General features: G+C 45.0%; 1 protein-coding gene across 1 annotated transcript in view; it reads left to right on the top strand.

Moving 5' to 3' along the window:
• PSD3 (pleckstrin and Sec7 domain containing 3) overlaps nucleotides 1-12,299 on the top strand; it is a gene marked incomplete at its 5' end in the record, with an annotated part of 76,470 nt that overhangs the window by 54,686 nt on the left and 9,485 nt on the right. Inside the window, 4 exons of the mRNA XM_009572448.1 lie at nucleotides 2,265-2,458; nucleotides 4,951-5,021; nucleotides 11,012-11,169; nucleotides 12,042-12,186. Coding sequence (XP_009570743.1) covers nucleotides 2,265-2,458; nucleotides 4,951-5,021; nucleotides 11,012-11,169; nucleotides 12,042-12,186 — 568 coding nt within the window. The remainder of the gene's footprint in view (nucleotides 1-2,264; nucleotides 2,459-4,950; nucleotides 5,022-11,011; nucleotides 11,170-12,041; nucleotides 12,187-12,299) is intronic.

The following is a 12,299-nucleotide window of genomic DNA, read 5'->3' on the forward strand; positions in this document are numbered from 1 at the left end:
GCTGCTCGGATGAGGGCACTGGTACATTCCCACAGGACAGTTGATCCAGTATAAGGTAATTCGCTCCCATAGCTCCAGAGCACATTGCTTATTCAAAAAAAAATGCTAAGCCATTTACTGCACTAGGTCTCTGCTGACAAGGAGAAATCCCCTGTGTCCTTGGCTGAGATCCCAGAATTCACAAGGCACTTCTATGTGACAAATCAGCCTGAGTGCTTGTGCCCTATGAGAGATTTTAGTCTGGATTAGGTACCACAGACTTGTGTTGAGAGAATTTGCTCCTGGAATGGACACATACCTAAGAAACACGTGTCATCAATGGTCCAGGCTTGCCAGCAGCTAGTAGGTGCGGTGGGCACAGGAAGGGTGGGGACAAACAAAATTGTCAGAAATTCCTACACTTTTTCAATTGGGAGAGGGCTTCAACCAAAGCATGCATGCATTGAGCAACAATAAGTTTTTTGCAGATCTCTGTTTTGCAGTGGGAAAACAGGTTTCAATAGGCTGACGGATGCAAGGATTGCTCTCCCTTGCAGAAATCAGGTCTTCAGGTAAAAGATTTGTTCCTCTTAATCAGGAGACCTTGCAAGACAACACCATGATGGTATGGTGCACCACCTTGACTGTATCTCTACAACTAAATGAAATGTCTGGCACTTTTGTGTGACTCTTGGGCAGAATGTCGATGTCTAGCATCCGTATCCATACTGTTGAAAAGTCTTACCCTCCAAAAGAAGATGCTTGCCTCTGTGCTGCCTGTTGGGGTGGTACTTGACTGTGCTGATTCCTAAACAATGTCTGGAAATTGTTTGGGAGTGTGCTGGGCTGAGACCACGCCAAGCACAAAGTAATATGAGGTGATCAAAGTAAAATGCCTGGGAACATTCCTTGGCACTGCTGAGTTCACTAATATAGCCTCCGTGTCTCCGGATTTGGTTTCCTTGTTCTCAAACCAGTCTATTATCCTTGTATCTCCTCAGACTAAGTTATTCCCCAGAAGACCATTTCAGCAGAGATCAGGATAACACAGATTTGTTGCTCTAGCCTGCAGTTCTTGGAGGACATTTCTTTGGATGGTCGTTCCCATAAGCAGACATGGTTGCAGTGTGCCCCAAAAGGAGCTTTTGGACCGACATGTGCCTTGCTAATCCTCATCTGATACACGCCTTTGAACGTATGCATGTGATTGGAAGGTCTGCCTGAGCTTGCTCTCTCTGCTGGTCATCTGGGTCCAGTGAGATACAGCAGCTTGAAGTCGTCCCCCCCGCCATTAGCCATCATTACACTCAAGTGATAATGATTTTTTTTTATATCAGGTGCTGGTCTTAGGAGAAGCATTGCTACCATACTTCCCAATGACAGCCTTCATCCTCCCTGACACACCTTTCCCAGTCACCTGGAGGGGAATGTGTGGGGACTTCAAAGGACACAGGGCTGCTCTGTAATCTGACACTAACTGTGGTTCCTCCAGATACACCATCCACCCAGATTCAGTGGCCTATTGTTCTCTGAAAACCATCGTCCTACTCTTGTGATGGACCCCCTTTGTTTTCTAGGTTGCCTGGTCCTTTTTGCCTTTGGCTGTGGCAGGCAAAAAGGCATTTATTAGTCAGGCAATGCTTGCGACTTGCTGAAATGGGTTACATTGTTGTCCCCAAGAGCTGTGTTGAATACATTGCCCTAATAAGTAACATTTTGAGCAGCATTTTGTTTCTAAAATACAGATAACATAATTCACCTAGTGTAGTTTTCATTTTTAAATTACTACTTTTATGCTAGTCCGCAGAGGAAAATAAAGAAAAGGAAGTAGAGTCTGTGTTTCATATGCTAAGTTTAAGGGGTAAGCCACAGTGATCTGTGGTAATCTAATTCTTTTCATCTACTTGTGAACTCATGAAGAAATTGGAGATTTTTCATGAAAGCCCAGCAGGCAAATATTTCCCATTTTAGCACTCAAGTAAGTGGAATTAAAAATAGGTGAAGTTGGAGGAAACAGAACACTCTTGAAATCCTGCCTTTTGAGGCTGTAAGAGGGAAACTTGGGCTTTTTTGAAAATCCGGCTCCTATGTCCTGTGCTGGTGAAGTAGGTGAACTGAAGCTTTGCTATAATCCGACTATGTTTTGGTGTATGTCTGGGTTTCTCTCTAAATAGGGCCTCCTATAAAGAGAGACGTATGTTTTGACAAGGAGCGTGCAAGAAGTACTGAAATGAAACTTCGCTGGTCAGTCACTCATTCGTGCTTGGTTTTCACTGCTTTTTAAGGGATGAAGAAGAGAAAAAAAAGTCTCACTCAGATGGTACAGATGAAAAGGATAATGGGAGCCAGACGAAGGCTGTCAGTCGAATTGGCAACTCAAATAACCCATTCCTGGACATCCCTCATGACCCCAATGCTGCTGTGTATAAAACTGGATTTCTGGCTCGGAAAAGCCATGCAGATATGGATGGAAAGAAAAGTGAGTATCTTTCACTCTTAATGTCTCATTTTCGTGTTATCTCTGCACAATGCCACTTACGATGAGCCCATGTGCTTCTCAAGCCAAATAGTGCTGCTTCATTAGGGGAAATTGCAGCAATAACAAACAATGCAGCAATTGGATTATCACACTCTCACTATTAGGCCAGGATTTACAACATTCAGTCCCATTTGCAGCAGCTCTAATGTATGAGCATCATGAGTAATGTGGAACAGCAAAGCAATGTAAATCTTTTGTGCTAAAAGAAAATGAATCTCGTGGTTTACAGAAGAGAAAACAATTTCAAGTGAATTACAGTAGCTGTTCCGTAGTAGTTTGGTAATTCTCCTTTTCCTTATGTGACACCGGATTGTTTCAAATCTCCCTTCCCCTTTGGGTCTGTCTTTAAAGAAAGGCTGTTCTTTATCTCTACTTGGAAGATGCAAAGTTCCGTTCCCTACTTTCCCAGCCTTGGGTCACATACCCAATGAAGTTCAGCTTTTGGTAACAGCCAGATTTATGCCATGCAGTCCTTCCTTGCCCCTGCTTGGTAATAATCCTGCTGTGTCTCTTACCTTAATTATCCTCTCTCCTTCTTGTCCTACTTCTGTTTGTGGTGCACTCATTATGGAAGGCTTCTGATTCGCCTGTGTGTGTTTTGTTGTTTGGACATCTTCATTTGTTTGTTTTCTATTGATGTTCTTGGAAACAGCAGAGGCTACTCAGAGCATCTGTATTTTCCCTGATTATTGTTGATCATCACCTACTCATGGTTCACACTATTGGGCTGAATCCTGAAGGCAAAGTCTGACTTTGTGATGGGTTTCCGGTAACTGCAACTCTCTCCTAGCTGGACTAAGCTCTTTGGTGTTCGCATGTTTTGCTAGTATCTTTTAGAAGGTACAATTGGAGGTTGGTGTGTTCAAGCTGGTGGCTGACAGCTGGACAACTAAATCCAAACAGAGATGTCGAAATCAAACTGACCTCATTCTTTGGGATGACTGGATGCTCCGAATAGGTTCCTCTTTAATAAACTTCTCTTCGTTTAACCTTAATAAATAATTGTATCTAGTTGCCTTTAGTAAATTATTTCTTTAATTATAAGTAATCAGAATTGCTTATTATTCAGCACACTGGATGTTGGCATTTTGGGGATAATCCTTTTATGAATAATGTAATTAGGGCCATGTTTTCAGAAGTTTCTGTCTCTCGTTGTCACGCAGCTCTTGAAAAAGTTATGTTCTGACTTTCCTGTTGCAAATAAAACGAAACTCTTTTTTTTAAAGTTAGTTAGACCTTTTCATATTTCGTTTCCTAATCGACTTGTTGCAGGGCAGAGATCAGCTTGTGTGGGATTGCTAATGAAGTGATGTGCTAGCATGCTATATGTATTTTCTCAGGAAAGGAGTACTGAGGGCTAAAGCGCTTAGGCAGTCTAGAGGGGAAAGATGTAACAGGGGCCAATGACTGGAAGCTGAACCGAACAAATGCCAATTAGAAATAAGGCCCGTTGTGTGAGATGAGAATGATTAACCTCTGGAGCAAGGGACTAATAACCTCTTCACCATCACTTGCTGCCTTCACATCAGAATGGGATGCCTTTCTGAGGATGATGCTTTAGTCGTGCACGGGTTATTAATTTCAGTATAGAGGCAAGTGGATGCTGGTCAATGGTGCATGCTTGGTGGAGAGTGAGCTTAGATGCAGGCATCTGGTCTCTGGCACTGTGACTGTACAGCCTGTGCCTTGTCTCCCTCTGTTGCAGCTGAATTTCAAACTGGAGCCTTCATGCTGAATCCCCTTTTTTTTTTTCCTTTTCTTCCTCCCCCCCATTGCTTGTTTCTAGGAATTTGTGGGCTGAGTATGTGGTCTCTGTTACGTTCTTCAGTCTCTAGCTGACTTTATGTTTCTTGAGAGGTGATTTTTTTTTTTTCCCTTAGGATTTTGTCTGGCTCCCCTCTCCTTTCTCTTCTTTGGCTTCCCCTACGGCTGCAGGAAGCGGGGAAGGGACCAAGAAGCCATCTGACTACTCAGTGCCAGCTCGGATGTGCAGCAGTGGCAAGGGGGAAGGATGCTCTTGAGAAGCATTGCTTTCTGAGCAGTGTCCCATTGGTCCTGAGCAGTGCCTGCCTGCCTGCTGTGGCATGGAGAATGGGTGTTTTCTTCTGAAAACTGTGCCATGGCGCAGAGCTCAGACCTAGCTGTGTAGGGGCAGTGTCCACCTACCTGCAAGAACACAAAGACTGGGTCCCTCTGGCCTGCTTTCTGCATTGCTGCTGTTCCCTTCTGATCCAGTCCAGGGCTGTCGTCAGGGTTGTTTTATTACTCTCTCACACAGCAGGTATGTGCAGGCACTGTGCTGAGTTGCATTGTCCTTTGAAAAGGAGAGTACAAAGGAGGTTTAACAGAGGACTAATGTAGCTCTCCTGTTGCCTAGACAAAGTGTAAAAATGGATCCAAGTTAAATGGGTTTTCATTTGTTTTCTTTGCAGCTCCCCGGGGAAAGCGAGGCTGGAAAACCTTTTATGCTGTGCTGAAGGGAACGGTCCTGTACTTGCAGAAGGTAGGGGAAATCACTGTCTTTTGGAAACTAATTAAAGAGGGATAAAGCAGCAGGCATCCTCTCTGCCCTCTCAAGCCCTCCTCCAGGCTCCTTTCCCTCCGACACACAGTGTACCTGCTCTCTCTGCCCCCCACCCTGTTTACACACACATTCAGGCATGAATCCTTTCATTGACACCCTCCCCCTTTTCACACTTTCAAGTTCAGTTCCATTGTCCCCATCCACATGTGCACCCTATCAATTCCAGTTTATACCATTGCTGTCACTCATGGCTGAAAAAATAGCCAGCTTCACCAGCAAAGACGGCATCATCTCTCTGTGTCTTGCATGCATTCCTCTAGGCTTCTTTTAACATTGCATTTCATATGTATGACTTCCCCTCCTGTAAGGCTGTCCTCCTTTCCCAACTTTTTATAGTATACTTTTCTGCAATGCTTGCAAGGCCAACTGCAAAACAATTGAACAACAGCTTGGCCTTGGTAGGAATCTGCAGCTTCTGCTCTATAGCAAAATTGAAGGGTAAAAGGATACTTTTTCTTTTCCCCCAAAGCAAGATGAGACACTGGTTTCTAACAAACTTTGCTCCCTGACAGCAAGAAGTCTAAAAAAAATGTCAGCTGAAACCCTTCAAGTCTGTTGGCGCAAGCTTAAATATGTTGTAGTACAATTTAAACTATTCTCTTGGAACGTGAAATGCAACATATGAGTGAGAACTGTCAAAATCAAATAAATGGTGGCAGCTAAGTAGATTGTTAAGGCTTTTTGCCCGCCAGCATAGCTGAAATGTTAATGAAATAGGTGGTGTTTGTCCAGACTGCCCTGTATTGTAGAAGTATGCTCCTTTGAAAGCCTTTTTACATTTCCACTATGTTTTGCAACTATCAGGAGCGCAAGTTCAAGTGCATGCTGCTGTTTCCTCCTCCCCTGCTGTGACTTTCTGAAGTTGTTGGTTTCATTGGAGCCAACCTGGATAGTCTCTGAGAAGAGAGAGTGTGGGTTGGATGAAATTCTTACAGCATGAGGTTTACAAAGTGGATGCTTTGGGTGCGGTACCTTTTTGAGAGGGCTGAAATCCTGAAACAGACAAAATTTGCAGTCAGGAAGGAAGATTTGGGCTGGAAGTTGGATGTGACATGCTCAAAGCCAGTGCAAGGGACTAGAACCAAGTCTGCTGAGCCGTCCCTCTGGTCGTCTTGCTGGCAGCAGGTTCAGATTTTACTAAAGTGGCCTTCATGGCAGGTTTGTACTTGCCCTTTCCTGGGTGAAATGGAGTTACCTGCTTTGATTCCTGAAATAAGTAATCTTTAGTGTTCACCTGAAAAAACTGCATGGTTCCCTAAGTAAGAAGGCTCCTTGTCCATAACACATTAATTAATTTTTATTTGATCTTTGGGGGGGGGGCGGTAATAAGCTTTCAAGGAGAAGAAGTGGAGCTGCCGTCTGTTTTAGTCTTAATTAGATACTTTTATGAGTATCACTGGCGTATTAGTTTAAAACACTTTCTGTTTGACAAAATATAGAGATGCTGATGTAGCATGCAAATGTTCTACAGAATGTTGCTCTCCCCACTCTCACCCTCCATCCTTTGGAGAGCAAGAGAGTAATTTCACATCTGACTGCGTCTTTGCAGAATGAAGCGCATTGCTGAAGTTCTTGTTCTTATTTGTTTTTCGTGTGTCTTGCACTTGTGACAGCACTTGAATTCAGTGGCTACAGGGTGGTTCCTCCGCAAAGCTGCACTCTCCCACTTGGTCCTGAAGACACTTGCACTGAAGCCATCTTAGCACAGTGTCACTGTAGCACAGTGACAAGCAAGACTTTTGCTTTAGCACCATGAAAGGTTGACAGAAGGTCCTGATGGGAAGTGACTCATTCCCAGAGTGATGGGGCAGCTGTGAGCCTCCCCAGGGTGCCTCTGGCCCCTGCTCAGCCACAGTGCCTCATGCTGCAGCTGTGAAACATGCTCCGATTTCTCTTCAGCTCCAGAAGGTCCAGCAGGGCTTTGCTTCAGCCCTGAAATAAACTTTGCTCTGTTAGGGACGTGGTATCACAGAAGTTGAAGGTGCCAGGGTTTTAAAATACATAGCTAGACCAAGCTGTTACAGTAAAAGTTGCTGAGCTGTTGTTTCCTTCTGCAATATACCAGGACACTGAAGTTATCCTAATTTCAGAAAGTTCAGGAGCATTTTAGAACAGCTTGATTTCTTTGTAGAAATGCATAGCTCTGGCAGTAGTCATGGGCAAAGGATTTCCTTGCCTCTGTTTGCCTTCTCTCCTGATTATGGAGTGCTATAGGGCAGGGTTCATCACATATGCACGCACACATTTTCCCTCTTTCTCTCATTAGCTGTATATTACTATGTATTTGTGGAGGTAACATCTGTGATGATGGTTTCATTGCACTGAGTGCTATTCAAGCAGAGGAGAGAGAAATCTCACTGTTCTACGTGCTGTATGCACACAAACACATGTGCAAACCTCTGTACTATTGCTTTCTGTGTTTATCTGTTACTCAGCTGTTCCCTGAAGACACTACTGTAATAGAAATATTAATTGTTTGTAGCAGCTGTGATTCCCCCAGTGGGCAGTGTGATCTAAATTTTGCTGTCATTCTGTTTGCATACCAGTCCAGTTCTCCTTGTTTTGATGTCAAAAGTCCAGGTATGAGAGTGGTTTGTAAATGGTGGTCACTTGAGATGTACTGGGGAGTTTATCTGGGCAGTCTTGTCTCTGTGCCCACATTTTATTATTTTTTTTCCATTGGAACTGCTCCAGTGCTAATTCCTGTGCTGCATATTGTTTTATTTTTAAATGAGTGATTTAAGAGAGATGGTTTCTGAGTTAGTGAGCACCGGAGGGGTTCAGTGGAAGCGTTCACAATTAGCCAACTAAACATGCCTGTACAATATTATATAAAATGAGAGGTTTGACACGTTTGGGATGTTGGCCCTGTCTCTGGGCATCCTCAGGCCAAGGTTAATTTCCTGCCCTCTGTTCATAGCAAGAGCAAACTGCAGAGTAGGAGCTTGACAGAATGTCTGTTCACCAGACTGACATAGGATGTGATGTGCGTTCAGAAGAGAGGTTTATAAGGAGAGGATGTAAGGCTGACCTCGCTTCCTTGCTGGAAATTGCTTCTGGGCAAGCAGTGTGGGACATGGACCTTTGTGTTTTGTTTGGACTCTTCTGTGAGGTTTGCAAGATCTCTGCTCTTTGATGTGGCACTTTACAATCTTGTGGGCTTTCAGGTATTTTTATATAACTTTTCTCAAATGTGTTTCCTCTATTAAAATATTAAAAAAAAAAAAAAAGAGAGAAAGGCCAGAATGATGTAAAGTGTTTGGTGACGAGGCTTTCTGAAAGAGAATTTTGCAGCTGTCACATGCAACTGAGTGGAGATATCCACCCACGGTCCATTGACTGATGAAAAGCCAAATGCCATTCTCTGGTCTATCAAAAATGGATTTAGAAACATGCTGACTCTGGGTCAGCAGGATGTGGGAAAGTCATTCTCCAGGAGTCTGAGAAAGATGAATTCAGCATGTCATTGTGTTTAGCACTCACATCAGCCTTCAGTTGAAAGAGAGGTCACAGTTCCTTTCTAGCTCCTTATATGTTTCTTGACGCTGTCTTGGTCTAACTTTAGAGACCTGCCTTCCATTTCAGCTCAACCTCCACGCTGATGCCAGCGCATCAGAGCACGTGCTCTCCTTGATGGCATAGGAGATACGGATGTTCCTGCTCTCCTAGCATTCCCTGCCGGTTGAAAACAGTTGGAGGCCTTAGAGGAGGAATTTTGACAGCACATTCACGTCCTTCCAGGTTTCTCTGAGGCTGGCCAATTATGTGGAGACATTTCCGGAATGCTGATCCCCAGCTGTCACGGTAGATTGCAGCCAGCTGATCCGGTGGGATTAGCAAGGATTATCGTGAATGCTCTCTGTCGGAGGGTGTTCTCAGCCAGGACTGCTTCTGGGACTGCCCAAATGCAGAGTTCTTCTGGAACAGGTTTAGACACTGGAGCGGGTTGTGGACGTTGGATGCGTCTCACAGAGGAAGCTGGGAGGCAACCGACAAGGCGATAGCTGACACTGTCTCTAGGCAGTAACTTGAGGAAAGCCAGAATACCATGTCTATGTTCATTTCCTGGCCTTGAAGTTTTCCCAGTCTCCCTGGGCAGTGGAGCCAGTCATTTCCCCCTGGACTACCACCAAATAAATAAGCTTTTGAACTCGTGAAGGAAAGGGCTTGACCTGGGGGCTTGCTTCCTCCATCTTCAAGATAGGGCTGGGCCAGATGTTGGACAGCCTCCTCCAGTTCTTGTCCTTCAGATAGTGACTTTCCCAAATCTTCCTTGAAGAAGGTTTAGAGAGTGCCCTAAGTGGGAGTAGGCAAAGTCCATCATGATACGGAGATCCCTCCAAAGCTTGCTGCGACTCAAGTTATTAGAGAGGAAGGACATTTGGCTTCACTCACTACCAGACCTTGAAAACCCTTTATGTCACAGATGTTTAGGTTGAAGGCTACCCTTTGGTCATCTGTGCAGCAGTGCTCTGCCTTTCTGTTAGGCCTGCCAGATCTGTGGTGGGTTGTGCCCTTGTCTGGCCCCAGGTGGAGGTGATGCTCCGACAGTATTGCTGGTTAGCTGCATCTCCTCTGTTGAAGTGTCTGAGCAGCAGCAAGTTCTGGGCCTGCACTATCTGGACCTCTGTGAGGAAGGATGAGACGTGGCAGAGGAGCGGGACGCTTTGTCCTCCCTTCTGGGAGGTGGTCACCACAGCTGGTCCCCATCCATTGAAACTCATCCTGGAGAGCCCCGACCAAACCCAGCCTGGCGGAGAGCACAGATGCCTTTGGCAGGGCAGTAGTTGCCTCTGGTTGCAACCCTGATCTGTGTGCTGCCAGATAAGCCCTGTAAACCAATTCATGCACATTAACCAGCTCTTCTCCAGGGCTGGTGCCTCTCTGGGTGTTTATGCTAATGCTGTCCCTGCACATGCTCTGCGTCCTGCGCTCTGTTGTCTGCTAAACCCCATCTCATAACTCTTGTGTTCAAGTGGAGGGACCAGTAGTTATCACGCCTGCAGGGAATTGTTCCTCTGTTATGCAGCCGTCACACCCCCTCCCTTGGTGGTTGTTTCAGATGAGACTGATTTCTGTGATGTACTAAGGGGGAGAAATGGAGTCAATTGCAGACTGCTTTGGCCTCTCCTTCAGAAACTTTGCTTGTGCAGCATTATGACTTTTCCTTGAAAAAGCTCCTGTTTTCCCAAGCTGTTTATAGTCAGGTGGGCTTTAAACTGAACTTGTGGCTGCACTGTGATTGTGCCCTCATCCAGCTTCTATCACTCAGGAGATCAAAGACTGCTCCCAGGCTGACGCTTGCAACACAGAGGAGTTTGACTCTCTGCTCTTGTCATTTGGTGTTAGGAGTGGTACTGTTGTTGTGTCAAAAACCTGCACGGTGCTGTGCTTGCCATTTGCAGACCCTGAGCAGAGAGATTTAAAGGAGGTTGCTATATTTGTTTTGTGGAGACTGATAAGGAGGCTTCTCCGCTGTGTGAGGGCCTGCCTAGGAGGACGTACAACAGTAATTGTTCGAGAAAAATAAAAATCGAGCAGTGGAGGCTGAGAACCCAAGCAGGAACCAGCAGCTGAGCAGTAGAGGTGAGGAGCTGGCCATGAAGGATTCCTAAGCTGAAGACAAATAGTTCACAGCTGTTGTGGTAGTCAGATACTCTCTGTTTACCCCTCTTCCTGTCAAGCAAGTAGTGGAACTACTTCTCTCCCTTACAGAGATCAAAAAAGAGAAAGAGAAAGGAAAATATATTAAAGGTAGTGGAAACCGCAAGTACTCAAGTCAGGTTGCATTCAGTTCATATACTTTAATACTATTCATGACTATGGAAGAAGGTTTTTCCCTAGGTTAAGGAAAAAGGAGTAGCACATGGAGAAGTAAGATGCCATTTTTCCCCTGTTAACTCCTGCAGGATGAATATAAACCAGAAAAGGCTTTGTCGGAGGAAGATCTGAAGAATGCAGTTAGTGTGCATCATGCGCTGGCATCCAAGGCAACAGACTATGAGAAGAAACCCAATGTCCTCAAACTTAAAACAGCAGATTGGAGGGTCCTGCTTTTCCAAGCCCAGTAAGTGCTTTCCTCTCATTTGTGCCAATCGTTGAGGAAAGAAAGCAATGCTGAAGGAGTGGTAAATTCATGGCTGGACAGGTTAAAGCAGAGGCTTAAGAGGTTCAATCTGTTTATTTGATCAGAAATAAGATTAAGCAGTGATTTGATTAGAATGCACAAGTAGTTCATGAGAAGAAACATCAGGTTCTAAGAGGCTTTTTAATCTAGCTGAGAAGGGCATAACAAGATGCAGCAGCTGGAAGCTGAAGCTGCAGGAAATTCAATTTGGAAACAAAGAACAAACTTTTAACAGTCAGGGTGATTAATCATTGAAACAAATGACCAAAGGCAGTCTTGGATTGTCTGTCTCCTGATGTCAGCAGGTCCTAGCCGGATGTGTTTCTAGAAGATATGCTTTGGTCAGAAACTAAGTTACTATTTAATACAATAATAATTTGATTAAGGTCTTCAGGCTGTGGTATCCAGACAGAACAGATGACCTGCCTTTTGCTTCTGACATTAAAAACCTGTGCATCAGTCTTGTGCATGAGCCCTTTTCTACTGAGATCCATGTGAAACCTCCTAGAGATGTGTGGTGCCCAGCACAGCTGAGACCTTAGGACATACTTCTGAATCAGGGCATCGGTTGGCTCTGTCGCCTGTGTCATTTGGATTGGATTAGGACAAGAAGCGTGCTAGGGCGAGTTACGGACCTAATCACGAGCCAGCCTGTGACTGAGATACCTGACACTAACCACTTCCAAAGATAGACCAGAAGACTGGGCAGACTCTAAGACTTGTCCAGTTCTGGTTATTCTCGCTTTTAAAGGGGTGAGAAAGAGGTAGAGGAGGCTGAGTCAACAGGTGCTTAATATGTGTTTCTTCCCCAGGAGCCAAGAAGAAATGCAGACCTGGATCAACAAGATTAACTGTGTGGCCGCCGTCTTCTCTGCACCGCCATTTCCAGCGGCAATTGGCTCTCAGAAGAAGTTCAGTCGCCCACTCCTGCCAGCCACCACAACAAAGCTATCTCAGGTGAGCTGTTTTTATATAGAGGGTAGGTAATGGTGATTTCTCTGGCTGGGTGGAGACTGGACTGTGGTCCTTGGCATTGTTTTGTGGCTGGCGCCACCAGCAATTCTCCGGGG

Source organism: Fulmarus glacialis, unplaced genomic scaffold, assembly GCF_000690835.1.
Source record: "Fulmarus glacialis isolate BGI_N327 unplaced genomic scaffold, ASM69083v1 scaffold10482, whole genome shotgun sequence".
In the NCBI taxonomy this organism is placed as follows: domain Eukaryota; kingdom Metazoa; phylum Chordata; class Aves; order Procellariiformes; family Procellariidae; genus Fulmarus; species Fulmarus glacialis.